This window comes from Vidua chalybeata, chromosome 24, assembly GCF_026979565.1.
Source record: "Vidua chalybeata isolate OUT-0048 chromosome 24, bVidCha1 merged haplotype, whole genome shotgun sequence".
Taxonomy (NCBI): domain Eukaryota; kingdom Metazoa; phylum Chordata; class Aves; order Passeriformes; family Viduidae; genus Vidua; species Vidua chalybeata.
In genome coordinates, this window is record NC_071553.1 from 1,744,067 (window position 1) to 1,765,981 (window position 21,915).

Below are 21,915 nucleotides of genomic sequence, written 5' to 3' on the forward strand. Positions count from 1 at the left end.
AAGGAATTTGGTTGAGCAACCACATCAAAGCCTCCAGGGAATGTCAAACATGCTCTGGAGAGGTCTGGGGGGGTCTCAGGTCTGGAGAGGCCCTGGGGTGGTGCCAGCTCTTGCACAGGACTCTGCCCAGTCCCCAACTCTTGGCATGGACACCATGGGGGACAGTGCTGCAAGGGTGCAGCCACAGGGACCAGATCTGCTGTGTGCACCCCTGCATGTGCCACCGGACCCTCTGCAGGGAGTAGAGCTGGGGACCCTGGTTCAAACCAGTGGGAAACAGCCAAATGTCCCCAAACCTGTCAGGGCTGACTCCCCTTGATGGGAATAAGGGAAATAGAGTGGGTAGAGTGGGGACAGTGCATGAAAATGATATTTTCTGCTGATTTGTTCATGTCTCTCCCAGCGTGGGGATGGTCAACAACTGAGCTGTGGTCCCTGCTGTGAGGGGTGAGTTTGGTTTGAGCACTGGATGGGCAGTGTCTGTGGCAGGACTGCAGGAACATCTCTAACAGCTTCAGTGCTGCAGGAATGCTGGGGGGAAGCTCCAAACTGGTGTAGGGACATTCTTTGGGCTGGAATGTTTATTAAAAATCTGGTTTCCCCCTGTATTCGTGGGGCCCCACCTCGAATGCTGGGTAGAGTTTTGGGCCCCTCATGAAAAGAAAGACACCTCAAGTGCTGGAGCATGTCCAGAGAAGGGAATGGAGCTGGGGAAGGGTCTGGAGCACCAGGAGAAGCTGGGAAAGGGGCTCAGCCTGGAGAACAGGAGGCTCAGGGGGGACCTTCTGGCTCTGCACAACTCCTGACAGGAGGGGACAGCCTGGGGAGGGGGGTCGGGCTCTGCTGCCAGGGAACAGGGACAGGAGGAGAGGGAATGGCTTCAAGTTGCACTGGGGGCAGTTTAGATTGGATATTAGGAAAGATTTCTTCACTAAAAGGGTGGCCAGGCCCTGGCACAGGCTGCCCAGGGCAGTGGTGGAGTTACCATCCCTGCAGGATAGTGACTTGGGACATGGTTCAGTGGTGACCATGGCAGTGCTGGGATAATGCTTGGACTCGGTGATATTAGAGGTCTTTTCCCATCTGAACAATCCTCTGATTCTATGAAAAAAAAAATCTTCAAGCAGAAATTACATGCAAGATTTGGGGGATGAAGAATTTTTCACTGATATGAGGAATTCTGAAGGGGTGATTACAGAAAACAATGATATTTCTGCTTCCTCAGCCCTCCCTTTGGGAGCACAGGGATCCTGAGCAGGCTGAAGCAGCTTGGAAAGCAAAATGCTTTCTGTCTCCAAAAATAAAGTCAGCTTCCCCGTGACTTATAGCACATGAGGGAAACTTCCCTGCCATTAATTGTCGGGGGCTGTGAGGTGAGTTGAACCCCAACCCAGTTTCCCTGTTTCCTATGCACACCCATTTGTCTCAGGCAGCCCCAGCAGTGGATTCAGCACTTTGTCTCTCACAAGAGCACCAGCAACCCCTACACGTGGGCTCTCCCCAGCAACTGCTGCAATAAAGGACCTGCTGTGTTAGTCCTTGCTTTAGACCTGGCTCAAATCCCACGTGGCTGCAATGAGCCCTGTTGGTGTGGCACAGCCCCTGGCCTGAGCGCTCAGCACGGCGTGGGGGAGCACAGCAGAGCCGGCACACACCTGGGGGCAGCTCTGCACCCACCAGCCCAGCAGAGCTGAGCAGGGCCAAAGCAAGAGGGTTTTGAGGCTGCAGGGCCCACCCTGATGGCTGAAGGCTGCTGTGGCAGCAGGCTGGGTAGAGGTCTCACAGGAGCATCCTTCGAGGGAGCTGTGCCTTTGGCTTGTGTCTCGTTCTCCAGGTGGGAATTGTCAGCTCCTGTGGCATTGCTCGGGGCTCCTGGCACCCCCTACACCCCAGTGCCACCCTGGCTGCTGGGCCCCAGCCCTCCTGCACACCCCACACCCTGCACTGATCACACCCTGCACCCTCAAGTACCCCAGGACCTCTGCAACCCCTGCACCCCTGCACCCTGCATCTCCCCACCCCCAGCACTGCCCACGCTGCCTGCACCCCTCAAACACCTGCACTCCCAGCACCCTCAGCATCCTTGCAGCCTGCACCTGAACCATCCCTGCACCCCCTGCAGCCTGCACCTGAACCATCCCTGCCCCCTGCACCCCTGCAGTCTGCACCTGAACCATCTCTGCTCCCTACACCTGAACCACCCCTGCACTTGAACCATCCCTGCACCTGAACCATCCCTGCACCCCTGCAGCCTGCACCTGAACCATCACACTGACATCACCTGGGGAAACTGAGGCCTGAGGCCAAGCACCAGCTCAAAGCCACCAAACCAGTGACTGGCCCCTGACTGAAGGAAACAGCAGGTGGATGAGGTCCTCTCTGTGCCCACGGAGCTCCCATCGCAGCAGGGTGCACCTCCCTCAGGGCTGGACCTCCAGGTCCCCCCTCACCCACCCATGTTCCCGGGGCCTCAGGAGCCAGGGTCCCTGCTGGGGCCTCGCCACCCCTGGTGTCACCTTGCCACGCCCTCCTTTGGGTGCCGCTGCCACCAGCCCTGGGCAAGGGGCACCCATGGCCAGGGGCAGCTCCTGCCTTGGCTGCTGGCCAGGTGGCTGTACCTAGGACAGGTGACACCAGGGGGACAGTGGAATGGGCTACAGGAGGGCAGAGGGGCAGCCCCACGGGCTGGCTCAGTCCTGCTGTGTGTGCCAGGGCTCCCAGTGGCACTCCCAGGTGTGTGGGGGGCTGGTACAGGTGCAGGATTGGGGTGTGCCCCGTGGCACTGGTGCCAGCTGTGGCAGGGCACTGCCAGGGCTGCAGGGAATGCACCTGCCAGTGCTGGGTGCAGGTGACCAGCACGGGGGGCACTGAGGCACACGGGTGATGGAGGTGGGGTGCTGGGTGCAGGTGACCAGCACGGGGGGCACTGAGGCACACGGGTGATGGAGGTGGGGTGCTGGGTGCAGGTGACCAGCACGGGGGGCACTGAGGCACACGGGTGATGGAGGTGGGGTGCTGGGTGCAGGTGACCAGCACGGGGGGCACTGAGGCACACGGGTGATGGAGGTGGGGTGCTGGGTGCAGGTGACCAGCACGGGGGGCACTGAGGCACACGGGTGATGGAGGTGGGGTGCTGGGTGCAGGTGACCAGCACGGGGGGCACTGAGGCACACGGGTGATGGAGGTGGGGTGCTGGGTGCTGGGTGAAGAGGTGCTGGGAGCACAGGAGTGCGGGCTGGGGGGATATTGGGGGTGCAGGGGGCACGGGGGGAAGGCTGCAGGGGAATTGGGGTACAGGAGTGTCGGGGTGCCGGGGTGGGGTCGGCGGGAGGTGCAGGGCTGTGGGGTGCGGCGGTACGAGGGTGCATCCCCCCTCCCTCAGGCCGTACTGCGATCTGAGGAGCCCTGGGTTACCGAGGGTCGGGGATGCCGGCAGTGACCAGGGCAGGGCTATGGGATATTCCGGGCTGTCCGGTCTGTCGGTCTGTCCGGTCTGTCGGTCTGTCCGGCCTGTCCGGCCTGTCGGGCTCTCCGGCCTGTCCGTGCTGTCCCGGGGACGCGGCCGAGCGGAGCGCGGTGCAGCGGCTCCTCCGGGCCGGCAGGGGGCGCGGCAGCGGGGCGGGGGAGGCGGCGCGCGGGCCCCACCCGGTGCGGCAGCAGGGCCCGCGGCGCGCGGACAATACCGGCGGCGGCTCGGCCTCCATCGGCACCGCTCGGCCCTGCCCGGCTCCACCCCGACTGGCCCCGCCCCGACTCGGCCTCGCTCGGCTCCGCTCGGCCCCGCTCGGCCCTGCCCTGCCCTGCCCGGCCCGGCCGCGCTCGGCTCGGCTCGGCCCCGCTCGGCCCGGCCCGGCCCGGCTCCGCTCGGCTCGACTCGGCCTCGCTCAGCGCGGCCCGGCCCGGCCGGCACCATGCTGGCGCTCTTCAACAAGCTGCTGGACTGGTTCCGGGCGCTGTTCTGGAAGGAGGAGATGGAGCTGACCCTGGTGGGGCTGCAGTACTCGGGCAAGACCACCTTCGTCAACGTTATCGCGGTGAGCCCGGGGACGCCCCGCATCGCCCCATCCCCGAGGGGTCACGTGCCCACCCAGGGCTTCACCCTTGGAATCCCCATTGTACCCCCACTGTACCCCCATTGTACCCCCATTGCACCCCCATTGTACCCCCATTGCATCCCCATTGCACCCCACTGCATCCCCATTGCATCCCGATTGTACCCCCATTGTACCCCCACTGCATCCCCACTGCATCCTATTGCACCCCATTGCATCCCCGCACCTTCTACGCCCCCATTGCATCCCCACTGCATGTCCCCATTGCACCCCTGGGTATTTCTCAGAACGTCTCCGCCCTGTCCTGCCCTAGCCTGAAAATGCCTTTGGGGAGGGGGTGCAGGCTGGGAGTGCGGGTTTCAGCAGTGGGGTACAGTGTGGGATGTGGGATGCAGCAGTGGGGTGCAGTGTGGGGTGCAATGTGGGCTGCAGGCTGGGGGTGCGGGGTTCAGCAATGGGGTTCAGTGTGGGGTGCAGTGTGGGGTGCAGGCCCGGGGCGGCCCAGGCAAACCGCAGCGTTTGCTCCCCGCATCCCCGGAGCCGAGGCGGGTGCTCGGGGCCTCAGCCGGAGCAGGCCCCGGGGCAGGCTCCGGCTCGGCCCTGCCCTCCGGGCCGGAGCCGCGGCCGTGCTCCGCGATCAGCAGGCGGTGCCGGTGCTCTCGGCCGGTAGCACCGGCGCTTTGTCATCGTCCGTGCCGCCGGGACGCGCCGGTGGCGCCTCGTGACGACCCTGCCGGGCTCGGTGCCACCGGGGCTCCTTGCCTGGGGGCCGGTGCGGAGGTGTTTGCCTGGCGGCCTTCCTCGGGCCGCGTCCGCCAGCAGCAGCGTGCTGTGGGTGCCGGCGGCTCCCGCAGCAGCAGCCCGGCGGGGCAGGGCAGCGCCACCCGCCTCGGGCCCTCCAAGCCCGGCCTCTCCCCGGCTGCGCTGCCTCCTCCGGCTCCCTGCATCCAGCAGGGGATCAGGAGCTGCGTGTCCTGGCTCCCGAAGCCCAGGGCGTGGCTTCACCCGTGGGGATGCTCGGCAGTCTCCCCTCTGGCTTTTCGGGTTGTTCTCGCCCTCTCAGCAGTGATGGTGCAAGGCGGGAGGATCCCGAAGGGGTGGGTTTGGGCTGTTGTCCCCCGGGGGTTTCATGGAGGGAGGTGGATGCAGATCCGCCCTGGTTCTCTCCCTGCCCCCTGGTTGCTCGGAAGTCCGTGCCTGCCATGGCTCCAAAGCAGAGCGAGTTGTTGGTGCTTGCTCAGGGTGCTGGAAGCTGCTGGGCTGTCAGAGGGGATTTTCAGCTCATATGGAGGCTCCCTCGCACTGCTCTTTGGGACGTGCTGAGGGATGAAAATGTCTTTCCTGAAGTGTCTAGGAGCAGAGAGAGGACACCCCAAAATGCTTTTCGTCCTGGAGATGATGGCACTCCTGCTCTCAAGCTGTTTTGCTGGAAGTCACTTCTCAGTGCTCCAATCTCCTGCTGGTTCCCCCCATAAACCAACACCAGCGTCTGGGGACAGGGAGCATTTTGGCGCTGGGGCAGTGACCCTGAGCACCAATCCTATTTTTGGGGGACCTCTCCCTGCCACTTGCGTGTTTAATAGTCAATTTTTGCAGTCCCATGCCAGGGTGGGACGTGGTGGTGCCACATGTGAGCTGCTCCTGCTCTTGATCTGCTGGGTGCTGCTGCCTGTTAACAGCACCCAGGCTACCTTAAAATGGCAAAGTAATTTAGTGTCGGTTTTATTCACCCACTTAAGCTGTGAAGGGTGATGGAGCTTTATCCCAGACCTGCTGCACTGTTCTGCCTGCACAGAGCTGGAAAGCCCAAGGGTTGGTGTTCTCCTCCTCTCCCAGCCACATCTGGGGCAGACAGGGCTCAGTGTGAGCTTTGTGGGATTTACTTCAGTGAGTAAATACTTTGTACCTGGCACTTTAACTGTGAGCAAGACCCCACTGGCAAGACCCATGCACTGGGACTCTCTCTGCTTAGCCAGGATTGCTGGTGTAGGGAAAAGGGACTTTGAGGAATTACAGCAGCTCTTGAGGTGGCTGAAGTTGGCACCATGGCCTGCTGGTCTGTCAGGTCTGTTGTGGGGTGTTTGAGACCCTCACATGGCAGTCAGGCTCAGGGTGCTAAGTTTGGCCTCTCAAGTTATTTGGAAAGTTCAAGTTTGTGGCAGATGCACACAAAAAGGGGCATCAACCTTTGAGAAGACATCCTGGAAAGAAGTACTTGTTGGGCACAGTGAAAGAGAAGCGTGGTACAGGAAATGCCAACTCGACAGGAACTGTCTGAGAAGGTCTGGAGGCGCCTGGCTTTAGGGTGTTGCAATGGGGTTGTTGGAAGGGGAAATAACTGTGATTTGGGCTTTGTGGGGGGGATAAAACCTGAACTGAAGAAGTATGGGATTTAGGTGTTGGAGAGATGTAGCAAGGAGCTTTTCTGGGACTGGAGCTGCTCTGGGGGGGTTGGAACTGTCCTTTACTTGCAGGATTTGTAGCTGCACCTGACTGAAAAGTGGACTCTGGTTCCCTGGAAGGTGGGTGGCTCCCTCCAGCAGCCAGGCTGTGCTTGTACAAGGCAAGGACTTTGCAGAAGGCAGCTATGATCAGGGTGACTCCTCCTGGGTCACCTGCCTGGGGTGGGAACTTTGATTTTTCAGGACTTATTTTTTCTTTTCCTAGCTGTTGATAGCTGAGGCCTGAAGTCTTTCCTGCAAGAAGTGGAAACTGTAGATACACCTGGTCTTGATTTAACCTGAAGCTCGTGGGCTTTTAGCTGCCTTTTCTCCAGTCTGGTGGTGCCATGGATGACTCAAGGGTGTTGAGAGCTCCTCAGCAGGTGCTGGGGCCCAAAACCTGTCAGTGCAGGCCATGGTTAGAACAAGACAGCATTGCTGCTTTTTAACACCACATGCTTTCTACCTGTGCTAGAGCCTTCCAAGAGAGTGAAGGCACAAGTGCCGGGGTGTTGGACATGGGGTGGGGGCTCTGGAGCACCATCCTGTGCTCCAGCCCTGCCTGGAAAGTGATTCAGACCAGTGCTGCAAGAGGAAACATGGAGCTCCTGGAGCAAGTTCAGTGGAGGCTGTGAAGATGCTGACAGGACTGGAGCATCTCTCTTGTGAGGACAGGCTGAGGGAGCTGAGGCTGTTGAGCCAAACAGACAAAAAGAGGTGGCTGAGAGGCACCCTCATCAGTGTCTGCAGGGAGGGATCAGAGGATGCACCAGGCTCTGCTCCCTGGGGCCCAGCAATGGAACAAGAGGAATGGGCAGGAGCTGATGCTCAGGAAGCTCCCCCTGGACATGAAGAAGAACTTCTTTCTGTGCAGTGACTGTGCTCTGAACAGGCTGCCCAGAGAGCATGTGGAGTCCCCCTCCCTGGAGACATTCCAGAGCTGTCCGGGAATAATGCTGTGCCATGTGCTCTGGGGTGATCCTGGTCGAGCAGGGAGGTTGGATCAGGTGACCCACTGTGGTCCTTCCAACCTGACCCATCCTGTGAAGCCACATCAGCCTGGTGTTTGGCACCGGGTAGGATGGTGGATGGTGGGGCAGGTAGCCAGCTCTCCAACAGCACTGCCAGGGAAGGCATGGCCTGGGAGTAGCTCAGAGGACTGCAGAGCTCAGCACCTGCTCCCACCCATCGTCAGAGAGACACTGACCCCTTGGCCAGCCAGCTGACCATCTGGGCAGGATGTGCCCTGGATGAGCCTGGGAGGGAAGGTGCAGCTCCAGGTGTGCAAAGTCCCCAGGGTTTGCTGGGGAGGTAGAGCAGAGAGGTGCTGAGGAAGGAGCAGGGAGATGTTGTTCTGATGCATTTGCGCCGCTCTCTCTTGACACCCACCTCTCCCAGAACTCTGGGTGTGCCCCCTGAGTGGGGTCTGGCAGGGCCAGCGTGGGTGGGAGGTGGCCATGCATTCTTATGCTGCCTCATGGTCATTCTGTCTCCACATGCAGCACCTGGGCCCTCCACAGGTGTGTCTTTGCACCTTAGCTGCATAGTGCAGAAGATGTCATGTTTTCTTGGGGAGGGGAGGGTTTCCTCCATATTCCTGGAAGAGGAGGAGAATCTGGTTGAGGCATGGTCTTGTCTTGCTGCTGGAAGCTCTGTCAACATGAGCCAAGAAAAATGGACAGTGTGGCTTTCCTGAGATGGGATCCCAGAGTGATTTGGGTTTGAATGGACCTATAAAGATCACCTTGTCCAACACCCTTACCATTGACAGGCACCTTCCACTAGCCTGGTTTGCTCCAAGCCCCATCCAGCCTCACCTTGAACATTCCCAGGGATGGGGCAGCCACAGCTTCTCTGGGTAACCTGTGCCAGAGCCTCACCTCTCACATCATAAAACATTTATTTTTTGTATATTTTATGTGTAAGTTTCCCTCCATGTTGGAGCTTGGGCAGGGTTTGGCAGGGACTCAAGTGCCACATGGCAGGAGGTGCCTGCAGGAGTGCCAGGCTGGGCAGTTTTGGGGATGGTCCAGGCAGTGGTGGGAGACACCCAAGCCGAGGTGCTTTGGGCTCCTGCCGCTGTCCCACAGAGGGCCATATTCTGGTGCAGACACAACTGCAGAGACCCAGGGCTGGGCTTCCAGCACTGCCATCTCTGCCCTCTGGGGAGCAGGGCTGCAGAACAGCCAGCAGTGATGTATCTAGAGCAGGTCACATCAGTTCAGTGTCATCCTGTGCTGGGACAGGGTGACAGCCACCTGGCTGCAGTGAGGAGGAAGGCTTGGCCAGTTCAGCCCTGCATGCTGCCCACCAGAGCAGGGGGAGGCTGAGGTGCCTTCTCTGCATGTGCCAGCGAGCCGAGGTCCCAGGGCCTGTCTGAGCCAGGGCTGATGGCTGAAGTGGCAGGTGATGTGGTGCCCATGTGCACGTGTCAGGATGGGGCTCAGCATGAGCTGGGGGCACCGCTTGCCCTGGCAAAAGTTGAATTCTGACCTCTTCCAGTGACCCAAGTGGAAAGTGCTGAGGCAAGGCACCAAGGCAGAGTGGTTTGAGCAGAGCAGTGGGTGACCCTGGCAAAACCAGCAGTGAACTGGAGTATGTAAAGACCTGATCTGCCGTTTGTGGCCACAAAATCCATCTTGCCTGCAACAATTTTTGTGCTTTCTGGTGGAATTGGGTTGGACTCAATGATCTTGAAGGTCTCTTCCAACCTAGTCATTCTGTGAATTCTGTTCTTAAGCAATTGGTGTGGCTTGGCATCATCTTCAGGGTGAGCGTGGATGTTATGTCCATTACCTAACCAAAATTTGGGGGAAGAGTGTGTCCAGTGAAGCTTTTGCTTGTCTCCATCTGGGTGCTCACTGCTTTCCTGGCAGTGGAGCTGTGGATGGCTGGACCCTGCAGGGAGTTGAAAATATGTTGAAGACACCAGTGTCAGTGGTAGCTGGAGAGGGAAGAGAAAACTCTGTGTTTCCACCACTGAGAATTGCTTTCAGCTGATGCAGGACGAGCTGATAGAGGAGGAGCACGTGCAAGATGCTTCTGTGGGTGCTGGGACAGCAGGGAGCAGTGTGAGCCATCATGGAGCTCAGTGCCTTGCATGCCCTGCTCAGCCTCTTTTGGACAGCTCAAGTAGTTTTGTTTTGGCCCCTTGGCCGTGGACAGCCTGGAGGCAGGTGCTGCAGTGGGACAGGAGTTTGGGGCAGGGAGCAAGGCTGTGGTCACTTACACAGACAGGCTCTGTCCCAGCCGTGGAGGAAAGAAGAGGTGACTCCTGGCTCCTGCAGATCACCCCTTCCTGGAAGAAGCTTCTGTCACATGGGAACCTTATCTTGTGTGGCTTTTGCACAGCCAGCAGATCCCATGATGTGGTCTGGAATCCCTGAGGGAAGTGCCTGCAGCTTCCAAGAGTCCTCAGCAATTGCTCTCTGTGCCCACCCATCAAAGCCTGAGAATTCCATCTGTTCATAAAGCTCAGTTGTGTGTTGAACCTCAGTCCATAGGAGATGTCCCCTGTGGATCCCTGCCTGCTTCCCCTCCTCTCCCCATGCCCTTCCTCACAGTGTTTTCTGGGTGCAGCGTGGCCTGAACCCCCCTTGGCTGCTGGCTTTTGCTGCTGAATGCAAAAGGGATGTGAAAAAGGGAAGCAGGGTGTATTGCAGAGCCTTTGGAAGAGGTCAGGAAAACCTTGGGGACTTGCTGATGTGGTGCATCTGGAGGAGCCACAGGCTCAACCAGGCACAAAAATCTGCTTATGACAAAATAGCATAAACTGACTTCCTGTTTTGAGGTTTGTGTTAACTAAAAGTAAAGCCCTCAAGAAACTGAGGATTTTAAGTTAGTAAAGACTTGCTAGGATGAGTTCGGCCATGGTTGGTGGTTGCTGCAGGTTTCTGGCACTGATGGCTGAAATCCCCAAGGCTGCACTTTCCTGGTTGTCAAACATTCTGCCCTACTGTCTCCTCAGCATTCCGCAGCATGGTCTCCCCCCAGGATGCATTTATGGACCATAAGCCTGGGTTGAGTGCCAGGGAAGCTGCTGGAGGTGAAGGGCTGTGCCAGCTCCTGTCTCCTGCCCCGGAGCTGCCACATCACTGCTGGGACTGCCCATAATGTCCCCCTGTGCTGCTCCACCTGGGCCCTTCCTGCAGCATGGGGATTTGAGCAGCACACTGGAACGTGGGGTGGGCTTTGCCAGACTGTTAGAGATGAGCAGTGAGATGCTTGGCTCTCACAATGAGGGGTGAACATTGTGTGTGTGTTAAGAGAAGTTTTGTACACGCAGAGTTGTGTTACTGGAATGTGTCCTCCCCTCGTTGTTATCATGGGATGGCCTCGGTACTCGGGGCATTTGGGAGGGTTGGCTCGTTACTGTGGCAACACCTGAGCTCCAACAGAGGTGTAAGGAAGTGATCTGCACCCCTGGGCAGCAAGGGAGGGTCACTGACAGCACTCTAGGAGGGGCTGCAGATGTAAAAAGGGGAGCATCCATCTTGCAGATGAGCACGTGGCTGGTAGTCACAAGGTCTCCCAGTGATGTAATTTTTCCTTATTTAGTCCTTTTGTTGTATTTTTGTTAAAGTTTAATAAACCTTTAGCATTTTAAAAGTGAGGGTCGTTTCTCACAAGACCCCTTGGTGTGGTGCTGAGCTCCTGGGCTCGTGAGCCAGCAGCAACAGGGGGATGGCTCCTGCTGACTGCTCCAAAAGCCTGACCCATTCCACAGCAGGGCTGGGCTGCTGCAGCCCCGCAGGGATCTCGTGCATCTGATGCATAAACTCAACAGACACTGGAGCTGCACTGGGAGCAGCTCTGGGGGCAGGAGGGGGGGCCCTTTGTGATCCCCAAGTCACCCAGCAGAGGCAGGATGCAGAACTGGGGTACCAGTGCAGACAGCTCTCGATTGAAAGCAGAAGTCAGTCTGGTTTCAGCTCGGCCATAAATGATCCAAAGCACGAAACATGCTGGTGCCCCCAGGACTTGCAGCTGGAAAGGAGCTGGAGCAGGAGGTGGCTCCCTGGGTGGAGAGCCCAGCCTGGAACCCCGGGAGTCCTTCCAGGGCTGCCTCATCAGAGGTCACTGCAGAGGAGCAAGGCCTCAGCCTCCTCCCACAAAGGGCTTGAGAGGGCTGGCATGGGCAAGCCCCCAGCCCACTGGGACAACAGTGAGTCCAGGGCTGAGGGTGGCAGCTCGCTGCAGGGTTGGGGACTGCGTTGGGACACCCAGGGCACCTGTGCCCATTGCAGCAGCCAGTGTCATGGTTTAGGAATGGTATTCCCCACTTTGGTACTCCCGCTGGTGTTAGGTGTTGGCTGCCTCTGCTTCCCCTTCCCCCTCCAACTGGAAGCACAAAGGGCAAAGATGATGGGTTGAGATAAGAACAATTTACTAGAAACAGCAAGGAGATAAGACAGCAAGCAACACTACTAATAACAAAAGTGTACAAAGAGAGGGTGATTTACATGCAAAATGCTTGCCAAGCCTGGCACAATGACACAATGGCTTCCCTCTGCCCACCAGGCTTTCTCCCAGCTGGAAAAGAGCAGCATTCCCATAGTCCTGGTGGCACCTCGGGCTCTGTGCTCCTGGCATGGACCTGCAGGAGGGTTGCACCATGCCCAGGGCAGGGCTGGCAGAGCCTTTGGGGTTATCCCAGGCTGTCAGCCTTGCTGCCCTGCCAGGGCAGGCTGGCCCCATTCCTCTACCTCCTAACGTTGTCTCACCTTGTTCCCTGCAGTCAGGACAGTTCAATGAAGACATGATCCCCACAGTGGGTTTCAACATGAGGAAGATCACCAAAGGGAATGTTACCATAAAGGTAAGATGTAGTTGTTACTGCTGGTGAGAGCTCTTGGGATGAAAGGTGAAGGTGAGGGAGATTGGTATCTCTTCTGCTGGAGGTGGAAGAATTCCAGGGATCCCAGCTGCAGCTCACAGAATAGAAGCAATAGCAGCATTAAGGGTGGAAAATCCCTTTAAGATCGAGTCTAACCAGGAGTGCCATGTTCACCACTAAACCATGTCTTCAAGTGCCACATCCAGGTGTTTTGTTAACATTTCCAGGGATTGTGATTCCACCACCTGGAAGTGAAAGATTTGCCCTGTTAGGGTCCTGCAGGTACCCACCTGAAGAGAAGGGCTGGAGGAGATCCAGACTTGTGCAATGAGAGTCAGTCTGGGCTGCAAAGCTGGAGGTTTCCTTGTATCTCTGGCTTGCTGGTAGGAACTTATGGATGTGGTCACCTTGCTGAGGGTGGTAGTGCTGGGAAAAACAGGTCATGGCTTGCAGTGGTGGTCTCTGCCTTGGGAGCAAAGGAAGAGGAGGGTTCTACCTGTTCTGGATTTTTCAAGGGCCCAGGGTTATACTGGGAAATAGCTGTTGGACAGGCTTGAAAAGCTGGCTGGGAGATCTCTGGCTGCTGCAGGAACACTTTTGAGAGTGTGCAGAATGTTCTTAAATGGGATATGCCTCAGGGAAATGGCAGGAGGTGTGATGGGCACGGGGAGGAGCACCCTTGGGCCAGGGGTTTCTCCATGCCATCAGAGGCACACCACAGTAGGATTCAGCATCCTCCAGCTCCCCTTCCTGAGGTTTCTCCCTTCTTTATCAAGTCAGGAGCCTCCTCATGAGATTTGAGCTGAAGAGGAGAGGATGGAGGTGGGAGGTGTCCACATGGGGGAGGAGCAGTGTGGGGCAGGAGTGTGGGGTGCTGGGCACGGTGCCAGGGTAACTCTGCCATCTCCCTGTCACAGCTCTGGGACATCGGGGGGCAGCCACGGTTCCGCAGCATGTGGGAGCGATACTGCCGTGGAGTGAGTGCCATCGTGTGAGTATCCCAGAGCCCTGCTGTCACCCCCTGCTGCTGCTGCTGCTGCTGAGCCTTGCAGGGGCTGGGGGCATCACCCCACCCCGGGGTGCTGGGGTGCCTTTGCTGCCCGAGCTGGACACCCGTGGCAGGAGTTGGAATCGCTGAATCAGCATGGAGTCACGAGGGTTGGAAAAGGCCTCTGAGATCATGAAGTCCAACCATTAACACAACACCACCATATTCACCACTAGACTATGTTCCCAGATGGTTTTTGAATGCCTCCAGGGATGGTGACTCTACCACTGCCCTGAGCAGCCTGTGCCAGGGCCTGGCCACCCTTTTAGGGAAGAAATTTTCCCTAATACCAACCTAAACCTCTCCTGGTCCAACTTGAGGCCATTTCTTCTGGTCCTGTTGCTTGTTTCCTGGGAGGAGAGCCTGACCCCCACCTGGCTCCACCCTCCTGTCGTGGAATTGGAGAGACTGAGAAGGTCTTCCCTGAGCCTCCTTATTTCCAGATACTTCCCTTGGGGACTGATGTCTATGTGGGCTTTAAGCAAAGGACAGCCAGGTGCCTCCAGCTGTGCCAGACCCTCCTCTTCCCTTCCAGCATCCCTCAGTCCAGCTCTGTTGCTCAGATCTCACCCCTCCAGGCTCCCATGCATCCTCTGTGCTGGCTGCTCACCGCAGGGGCTGAGCAAACCCAGTCATGGGGCTCAGCCCTTCCCAGAGGAGAGGCTGGTTTCCAGGTCAGGATGTTTATGTGCTGCCAGATAAATCTTGTGCTGAGAGCAGGAGTCTCACCTCCTCCTGAGTCAGCAAATCTGAGTGTCCCTGGGTGTCCCCTGCTTGCAAACAGTGCAGGAAAAGCTATCCCAGGGAGTCCAGGCTTGGGATGAGCATGGCAAGGCACTCATGGGAAGCAGCTTGCCTGTTCCAAAGGACAAATACTGATCTTGGGAACACTATACTGGGATTACTTAAACCCAGTCAGAAAATGAGATTTATGGGATCTTTCCCAAGTAACCATACCCTGAGATTTGGAGGGCTGCTTTCTGCGCTGCCCTTCCCAACTCTAAGCCTTGGCAGATGAGGAGGAGCATGGTACTGCTTGTTCTGCACGTTGGGACAGTGCTGTCTGCTCCTGCCCTTGCAGACTGTCACCATGCTGGGACATGGCCTTGGACCTGCAGGAGTGGTTTTTTTGCACTTTTTATTACAATGAGCTTTGCTGGAAATGGTAACATCTCAGTCTTTTCACTCCTTTTGCTGCCTCCTTCCGTAATGTTGTCATTTTGGCCCATGTGGTTGTCAAGAAGCAGAAGGACCTGTGAGCATCCAGTCTGCCCTTGTCACATGGAGCTGTGTCAGGTCCCTTTCCCTTTGCCCTCAGCTCCCCCCCATGCCCAACATGCCAAGGGCTGGGGCAGTCCCTGGGGGTGTTTTTCCCTCTCGGCACAACGTTCCCATTTTCCTGTGTTAAGCACTTTAGTAGTTAGCAGCTCTTTTCCTATTTTTAAATAACTCCCCAAAGCCTGATGAGCTGGTCTTTCTCACTCCTTCTCTCCCAGCTTCTTGATCTTTGAAATCAAGGCTGCTTTGATCAGTTCCTCACCCAAGTTTTGGCTTCACTGACATCATTTGCAGGATAATAGTTGGCCTTTAAGAACAAAACCCTTTCCCAAATCTCCCCTTCTGCTCAGAGAAGCATTGGTGGCCATCTGCTTCACATCCACGTGCTCCATGACCCCTCCCAAGGTTACCCCAATGATGGGATGAGGAGGTCCTTCCCCTTCTTGGGTCATTGTCACCTCTGCATCCTCAGCTTCTCCTTGTCCTCAGCCTTCTCTGCTTGTCCTGAGTGTTTACATGGGGGCTGCCACGTGTGTGTTGTTGGAGAGAATGTGTGTCCTGCAGCTTCTCCTGCCTGGCCTTCCCTCACCCAGCCTGTGGCTGCTGTCAGCAGGGGGGCAGCTGCAGAGACAAGGATGAGGTGCTCCCCCACTCCCCTGGGAGACATGAGGGGCTCTCAGCTCCACAGCCATCCTTGGGAAGAGGCATCCTGGCGGAAGGATCCTGTTACCAACCACCTCCACGTGCTGGCCCAGTTTCCAGTGGGGGCAGTGAGCTGCTGTGGGAGGAGGTTTGGGGGTGGCACAGACCTCAGCACAGCACGAGGCCGTGGAGACCTGGGCACCTGTGCTCAGGGTTGTCCCTTCCCTTGCAGGTACATGGTGGATGCTGCTGACCAGGAGAAGATAGAGGCCTCGAAGAACGAACTGCACAACCTGCTTGACAAGCCACAGCTCCAGGGCATCCCGGTGAGCTGGTGCCTCAGTCGTGGTCCCCAGGGTGGGCACTGCCAGGGCTTGCAGAGCAGATTCAGGGAGGAGCTCCCCTTCCTTGCAGGCATCACTTCCCTGCTGCACTCCTGAGGGAGCCAGCTGGGACAATGACCCTTCCTAGGTCAGAACTGGGCCAAGCAACACAGAGGGACCTTTGGGGCAGAGAGCACAGATCAGGTCCCATGGGTGAAATCTGTCCTCGCATGGATTTGCACCTGATTTGTGGTGTGACAGGAAGTGCTGTCTCCTGTGAGAGGAGCTGCTGGGCTGTGACATGTGCAGGAGGTGGGACATGTCACAGGTTTGCTGTTCCTGTCAGGTGGGCTGTGCACCAGCCATCCCAAATCAGCATCCTTTGAAAGGAGCTAACTGAAGATCTTGCCACAGATCCCAAATGTCCAGTGCCAGCTAAATTAAGCTCCTGACATACCAGGCTGCAGTTGCAGGCCTCTGAAGGCTCTCTTCTTTGAACAAGCCTCCTGACTGGGACTGGGGTGGGGAGATGCTCATCCTGTGCTGCTGCAGAGCCCAGCCCATCCAAGCAGCCACAGCGTCGGCACCACCCCTGTCAGGTGACAGTCACAGTGTCCCCTGCTCCGGAAGGACAAACCAGTCCTGCTGGGAGAGACTGGTGATGGTACAAACAGCTGATCCTGGTTTGGGCTGCCTGCCTGCAGAGTGTGCTCTGCCCAGCATGTAGAGCTTGCTCCTGCTGGATAAAGTCAGTGTTAGCCATTTCATTTGACTTTTGCTCAGAGACAATGAGAGGCTCCTGGGAGAATGTCCTGGGTGGCACAGCAGATGCTGGTGCCCTTCAGAGGGGACATGCTGTGGGGCCATCTCCACACTGGGAGCAGGGAGTGCACAGGAGATGCTGTGTACAGCTAATTAAGGCAGTTAATTGAAGTGCTCTGCCTCCTGGGTGCTGCTGGAGGGGGTTTCTCTGTTTGGGACATCCTAGCAGAGTAGCCAGGGCTCTCTGGTGTCACAGGCAGGCTCTGCTTCTAAGTGGCAGAAGCAGGTTCCAGCCTGGTCTGGTGGCTGGGTGCTTCAGGTGTCCCCTGTCCTGCCCTGCAGGTCCTCGTCCTGGGGAACAAGCGGGACCTGCCCGGTGCCTTGGATGAGAAGGAGCTCATTGAGAAGATGTAAGTGTGCCAGTGCCCCCCTGGGCACAGGGGGTGTGACACAGTGTGACCCCCGGGCACAGGGGGTGTGACACAGTGTGACCCCTGGGCACAGGGGCTGTGACACAGTGTGACCCCTGGGGCACAGGGGGTGTGACACAGTGTGACCCCTGGGCACAGGGGCTGTGACACAGTGTGACCCCTGGGGCACAGGGGGTGTGACACAGTGTGACCCCTGGGCACAGGGGCTGTGACACAGTGTGACCCCTGGGCACAGGGGGTGTGACACAGTGTGACCCCTGGGCACAGGGGTGTGACACAGTGTGACCCCCGGGCACAGGGGGTGTGACACAGTGTGACCCCTGGGGACAAGAAGTGTGACACAGTGTGACCCCTGGGCACAGGGGTGTGACACAGTGTGACCCCTGGGCACAGGGGCTGTGACACAGTGTGACCCCTGGGGCACAGGGGCTGTGACACAGTGTGACCCCTGGGGCACAGGGGGTGTGACACAGTGTGACCCCTGGGGCACAGGGGTGTGACACAGTGTGACCCCTGGGCACAGGGAGTGTGACACAGTGTGACCCCTGGGCACAGGGGTGTGACACAGTGTGACCCCTGGGGCACAGGGGGTGTGACACAGTGTGACCCCCGGGCACAGGGGGTGTGACACAGTGTGACCCCTGGGGACAAGAAGTGTGACACAGTGTGACCCCTGGGGCACAGGGGGTGTGACACAGTGTGACCCCTGGGGCACAGGGGGTGTGTGACACAGTCCCTGTTCTGCTGTGTCCCCACCAGCACCTGTCTGACGTGGCACTGTGGGCCTGGGGTGGGCTGGCAGAGTCGAGTGGCTGAGGATGTCCAAGGTGACACCTTGTGGAGACACAGAGGAGCTGGAACCACCAGTGCCAGGGCTGGGTCCCACGTGCCACATGGTGGCGTGGGGGCCCGGCACAGCGTGGCACTGGCTGCTGGAGCTGGTCTCTCCCAGATACCTCACTGGGCTCCTCCACATGGGGAATCTGGGATGCTGCACTGACTGACAGCATTTCCTCCCCTTCAGCCACCTCTCAGAGCACCTCTGGACCGTGGGCACCTATGCAGCTCCCATGCTGCTAGCCCTCTGCTGCTCCCAAAACCTCCCTGCCTCATCTGGCTGCAGGGCTGGGGGAACCTATGGAATTTGGTGGCCAGGGTGTCCATGGGATCGGGTCCCTCCTGCTCTGTCACATAGTCCCCAGCCCAGACCAGCCCTGCCCCTCAGGCATGGAGCCATGGTGCCCTCGCCTGACCCACACACAGCTCCTGGAGAGCCTGGGGAGCTGCTGCCCCTCCACTGTGCCCTGTCTCAGAGACAGAGTCCAAAGAGACCCTTCAGGGGCTGCCCAGGGGTGTCTCCCATGGCCACCCCACACAGCTCAGAGTCTGCAGGCAGCACTTGCTCCCTCCCCACAGGAACCTCTCTGCCATCCAGGACCGAGAGATCTGTTGCTATTCCATCTCCTGCAAAGAAAAGGACAACATTGGTGAGTGCTGTGGGCTGGGGCCGTGGGGGGCATGGGGAGCAGCCCGTGCCCACGTGTTTGGCCGGGTACAGGGGGAAGTGACAGCCAGAGACAGAGGCTGTAAGTGTCCCCTTGCCTCTGCAGACATCACCCTACAGTGGCTTATCCAGCACTCGAAGTCCAGGCGAAGCTGAGGTCCCGCGGGCCTGGCTCGGATTGGGAAGATGCCATTGTCCAAGCCCATGCCCCTCTCTCCTGCTCTGTCCCTCCAGCTCTCTCTCTAGATGGGTATTTTTAGGGGACCCCAGACTCTGCTGACATTGGGGCAGAGTCCTTGTTTTTATTGTAAAGAAGATGTCTGACTGCCCTCCTCTCCCCCTTTCCTCTCCTCCCCCTCTCTTCCTCCATTTTGGCACTGTTCTGTTGTTGTCTGTGTATACAGTATATATATATGTATATATATTTTAATTTTTTAATTTAAGGGATAGTGCTGTTATTAAATTGGGCCCTGTGAGCGGTAGGAAAGCTGGGGCTCCCCAAGGTCAGCCAAGGGTCAGCATTGGGAGGAAGAGGAGGGTGGTAGCAGAAGGCAGCCCTTGGGGATGGGGCTGTGCCAGCTGCAGGCAGGTCCCCTGGGGCTCCCTTTCCCTTCTCTGGGTGTCCTGCTGCTGCCTCTAGGCAGAGACCACCCTGGGGGTGTTGGGGGTGCCCACCTTGCCCTGCCTGCCTCAGCTTGGGGAGGGGGGGCATGTCAATGCCACCTGCAGGCTCCTCACCCCTCCAGGGAACAGGGATTAGCCACAAGCTACTGCCATCAGCCTCCCCCTCCCGCCTCCACTTCCCTAACTCTTCTCTGGGGTTCAGTGCCACTTGTCCCCCTGCCCTGTGTGTCCCCTGCTCTTGTGCCTGGGCCAAATCCTGCCCACTGCCCAGCCTGGCTGCTCGGGGGATGACCGGGGGCACTGGTGCCAGTGCTGGGGGCCCAGCAATGCCAGCAGCCCCTGGGGGAGCCGGGGGCTGGCACCTGCCTCCCACCTGTCCCGGGGCTGCCTCATCCCCATGTAACCTCTCGGGACAGCTGTGCTGGCTCCCCACGTGCCAAGTGGCATCACCTGTGCCCGGCTGGGGCTGCTGGCTCTGCCCTTGCCAGGGACATCCCTTGGGATGCCAGAGAGGGAGGGACACATGGAGGCACCTGGAGACACACTCAGAACATCCGTGCACCCTCAGTGCTGCTGACCAGACCCATGGGTTATGCTCTGTGCCCCATGCCCTGCTCCCCATGCCCTGCACCACATTCCTGCTCCCCATGCCCTGCTCCCCATGCTACCCCTGCTCTGCTGCCCTGGCTGGGAGGCACGGGAGCTGTGGGGCAGGGGGCAGCAGGGCCTGTGGGGACAATGGTCAGGTCTGTGTGTGCACAGGGGGGACTATGGAAGTCCTGTGGGGTGACAAAGGCTGTGGCTGTCTGTGCCATGTCTGTGCCATGGGCTGGAGCTCTGAGGTGCAGCCTGGGGCCTGGCCAGGTTGTTTGGGGCCAGTCTGGGGGACTGGGCTGGCACTGGAGGGTGGGTGTGCAGAGGAGGCAGCTGCCGGTCCCAGCGCAGGGCTGGGGCACAGGGTGGAGATGGCCGGGGGGGCTGCAGCCTCTCAGCCTCTTCCCCCTCAGCTCCAGGGCATCAGGCCAGGAATTTACCTTCTGTTCTTGTTTTTGCAGAATTGCACAAAGAGAGGTTTCTTTTTGTTGGTTTTTTTTTTTTTTTTAATTTAACGACTTGTAAAGTGTTGTCTCCCCCCCCACCCCCCCCCTTTTTTTTTTGTAAGAGATATTTTGACTCAGATTTGACCTCTGTTGGGAAATGATTCTTGTAACTGTACAATTTTTTTGCCTCCTAATGATAAATTAACAATTTTGCGTTGTGGGTGTGGTTGTTGCCACTTTACTTCCTCACCATCTCTGCCACCCATCCTTGGGGACCCTGCCTGGGAGGGAGGTCCCTGTCCCCTGGGTGGCACTGGGCACCTGTGTGGCCATGCTCACCCAAGAGGTGCTGGAGGCACCTCTGATGCTTTCAGATGCCTTTGTTTCCTTGGCCTGGGTGCCAAGACCAGCTCGGACACTCCATCCGTGGCCATCATTGCTGCTGGACCTTCCTCTGCCCCTGCTGTGTGCCAGAACTGCTGCAGAGCCCTGCTGGGTTTGGGGGGCCTGCAGTGCTCCTGCCCCCTCTCCCTGCTCCCTCCTGGGGGCTGTGCCCACTGCTGCAGGGCTCCTGTGTCCTTTGGGGGTGGCTTTCCCCGTGTCCCTGGGAGCTGGTGGCCATCGCTGCGGGGGTCCCTCCATGCCATGTCCCCGGGGGTGGCCCCTGCCCTGCTCTTGTCAGCTGCCCAGCAGCAGGGTGGGAGCAGGGCCGGGCTCAGCCCAGCCCGTGGGGTGCTGCCACTGCCCATGGTGACAGTGCTGCCTGCACCCCCTGCCCCTCCCCACGCCTGCAGCCCCGCGGGGCCGCAGCACAAGCCTGGCTTTGTTTGCCCTTGGCCCAGGCTCAGGACGGAGCGCTGTGGACCAGGCACATGAGAGATGCCCTCCCCCACCACCCCACAGCCACCAAAGCCCCCCAGGGACCCCGCTCACCCCCGGGCACACGGGACTGAAGGTATGGCCCGGGCTCTGAGCCCCCCTGCATCCCTGTGCTGAGACGAGACCCCTCTTCTCCCAAACTGTGGGGCCCAGCACGGGCTTGGCGGGAGGAGGATGAAAGGAAAAACCCAGTTTTGTGCTCTCGAAAGAAAACTGGGGCTTTTGTTTCCCTGGAAACGGCTCTGCGAAAGCGAAGCGCGCGCGGAGCCCGGTGGGTGTTGCGCACAAAGCCCGCAGTGAGCCCCTCGCTTTCGGTGCCCCTGGCAACCGTCTCCCTCGCTCTGGCACTTCGGGGCTGGGGCGGCTGCCAGCACTCGGGACAAGGAGCTCTAACAGCTCTGCTGGATGGGCTGCCGTGGCCAGGCTGCCCTCGGGCAGATCCGTCCTGCCTGCTCCTTGACCCCCCTGCTCCCTGACCTCCCCTGCCCTGCCGGGGCCATGTGGGCTCGAAACCCTGATGCCCTGAAGCCCCGTCCTCCTGGGACAGTTCTGTCCCTGCAGTGGGCGCGTGGATGAGGGCCAGGAGCCCTGTGGGGCAGTTTGGGAGAGACGCTCTCACCCCAAGGGGTGCTGGGGGTGGTGGTCCCACATCTTCCCGCAGCACTGCACAGCAGCAGGGTGCAGCAGCAGCACCTTGGTTGTGCACAGTGCACATGGGCAACCAGCAGGCCGGGGGCTACCTCAGCCCTGTGCTGGGCTGGCTGGACTTTACTGAGTCCAGTTCAAGTCCTACAAATCACCCCAAACCCAACACTTCGGAGGGCACCCTCTCACAGGCACCGCTCAGTGTCACCCCAGAGGGAGGGAGCAAAGGGGCTGGGGGCCTTCCCCCATTTCCCCTTGCTGCTGCCCGCTCTGGCACAGCTGCTTCCCTGCCCTCCTGCCTCCCAGCTGCCCATGCCCACCCCAGAGCCCCCCAGGTTTAGGGAAGAGCCATTTCCAAGGGGCTCCCAGGGCTCCCAGGGCTCAGCCCAGCAGCTGCAAGCACGGTGTGC

General features: G+C 58.8%; 1 protein-coding gene across 1 annotated transcript; it reads left to right on the top strand.

The window, feature by feature from the left end:
- The first annotated feature begins 3,702 nt into the window (after positions 1 to 3,702).
- ARL8A (ADP ribosylation factor like GTPase 8A) lies at positions 3,703 to 18,755 on the top strand. Its single transcript, XM_053963853.1, has 7 exons — positions 3,703 to 4,034; positions 12,231 to 12,311; positions 13,247 to 13,320; positions 15,530 to 15,623; positions 16,725 to 16,792; positions 18,230 to 18,300; positions 18,424 to 18,755. Exons 1-7 carry the CDS (start codon positions 3,912 to 3,914, stop codon positions 18,471 to 18,473), a joined length of 561 nt encoding a protein of 186 aa, XP_053819828.1. The 5' UTR covers positions 3,703 to 3,911; the 3' UTR covers positions 18,474 to 18,755.
- The last annotated feature ends 3,160 nt before the right edge of the window (positions 18,756 to 21,915 follow it).

Coding starts and splice junctions, on each gene's coding strand:
- ARL8A (XM_053963853.1), top strand. CDS start 3,912: ATGCTGGCGCTCTTCAACAAGCTGCTGGACTGGTTCCGGGCGCTGTTC. Junction 4,035..12,230: donor CCTTCGTCAACGTTATCGCG/GTGAGCCCGGGG, acceptor TGTTCCCTGCAG/TCAGGACAGTTCAATGAAGA. Junction 13,321..15,529: donor CGTGGAGTGAGTGCCATCGT/GTGAGTATCCCA, acceptor CTTCCCTTGCAG/GTACATGGTGGATGCTGCTG.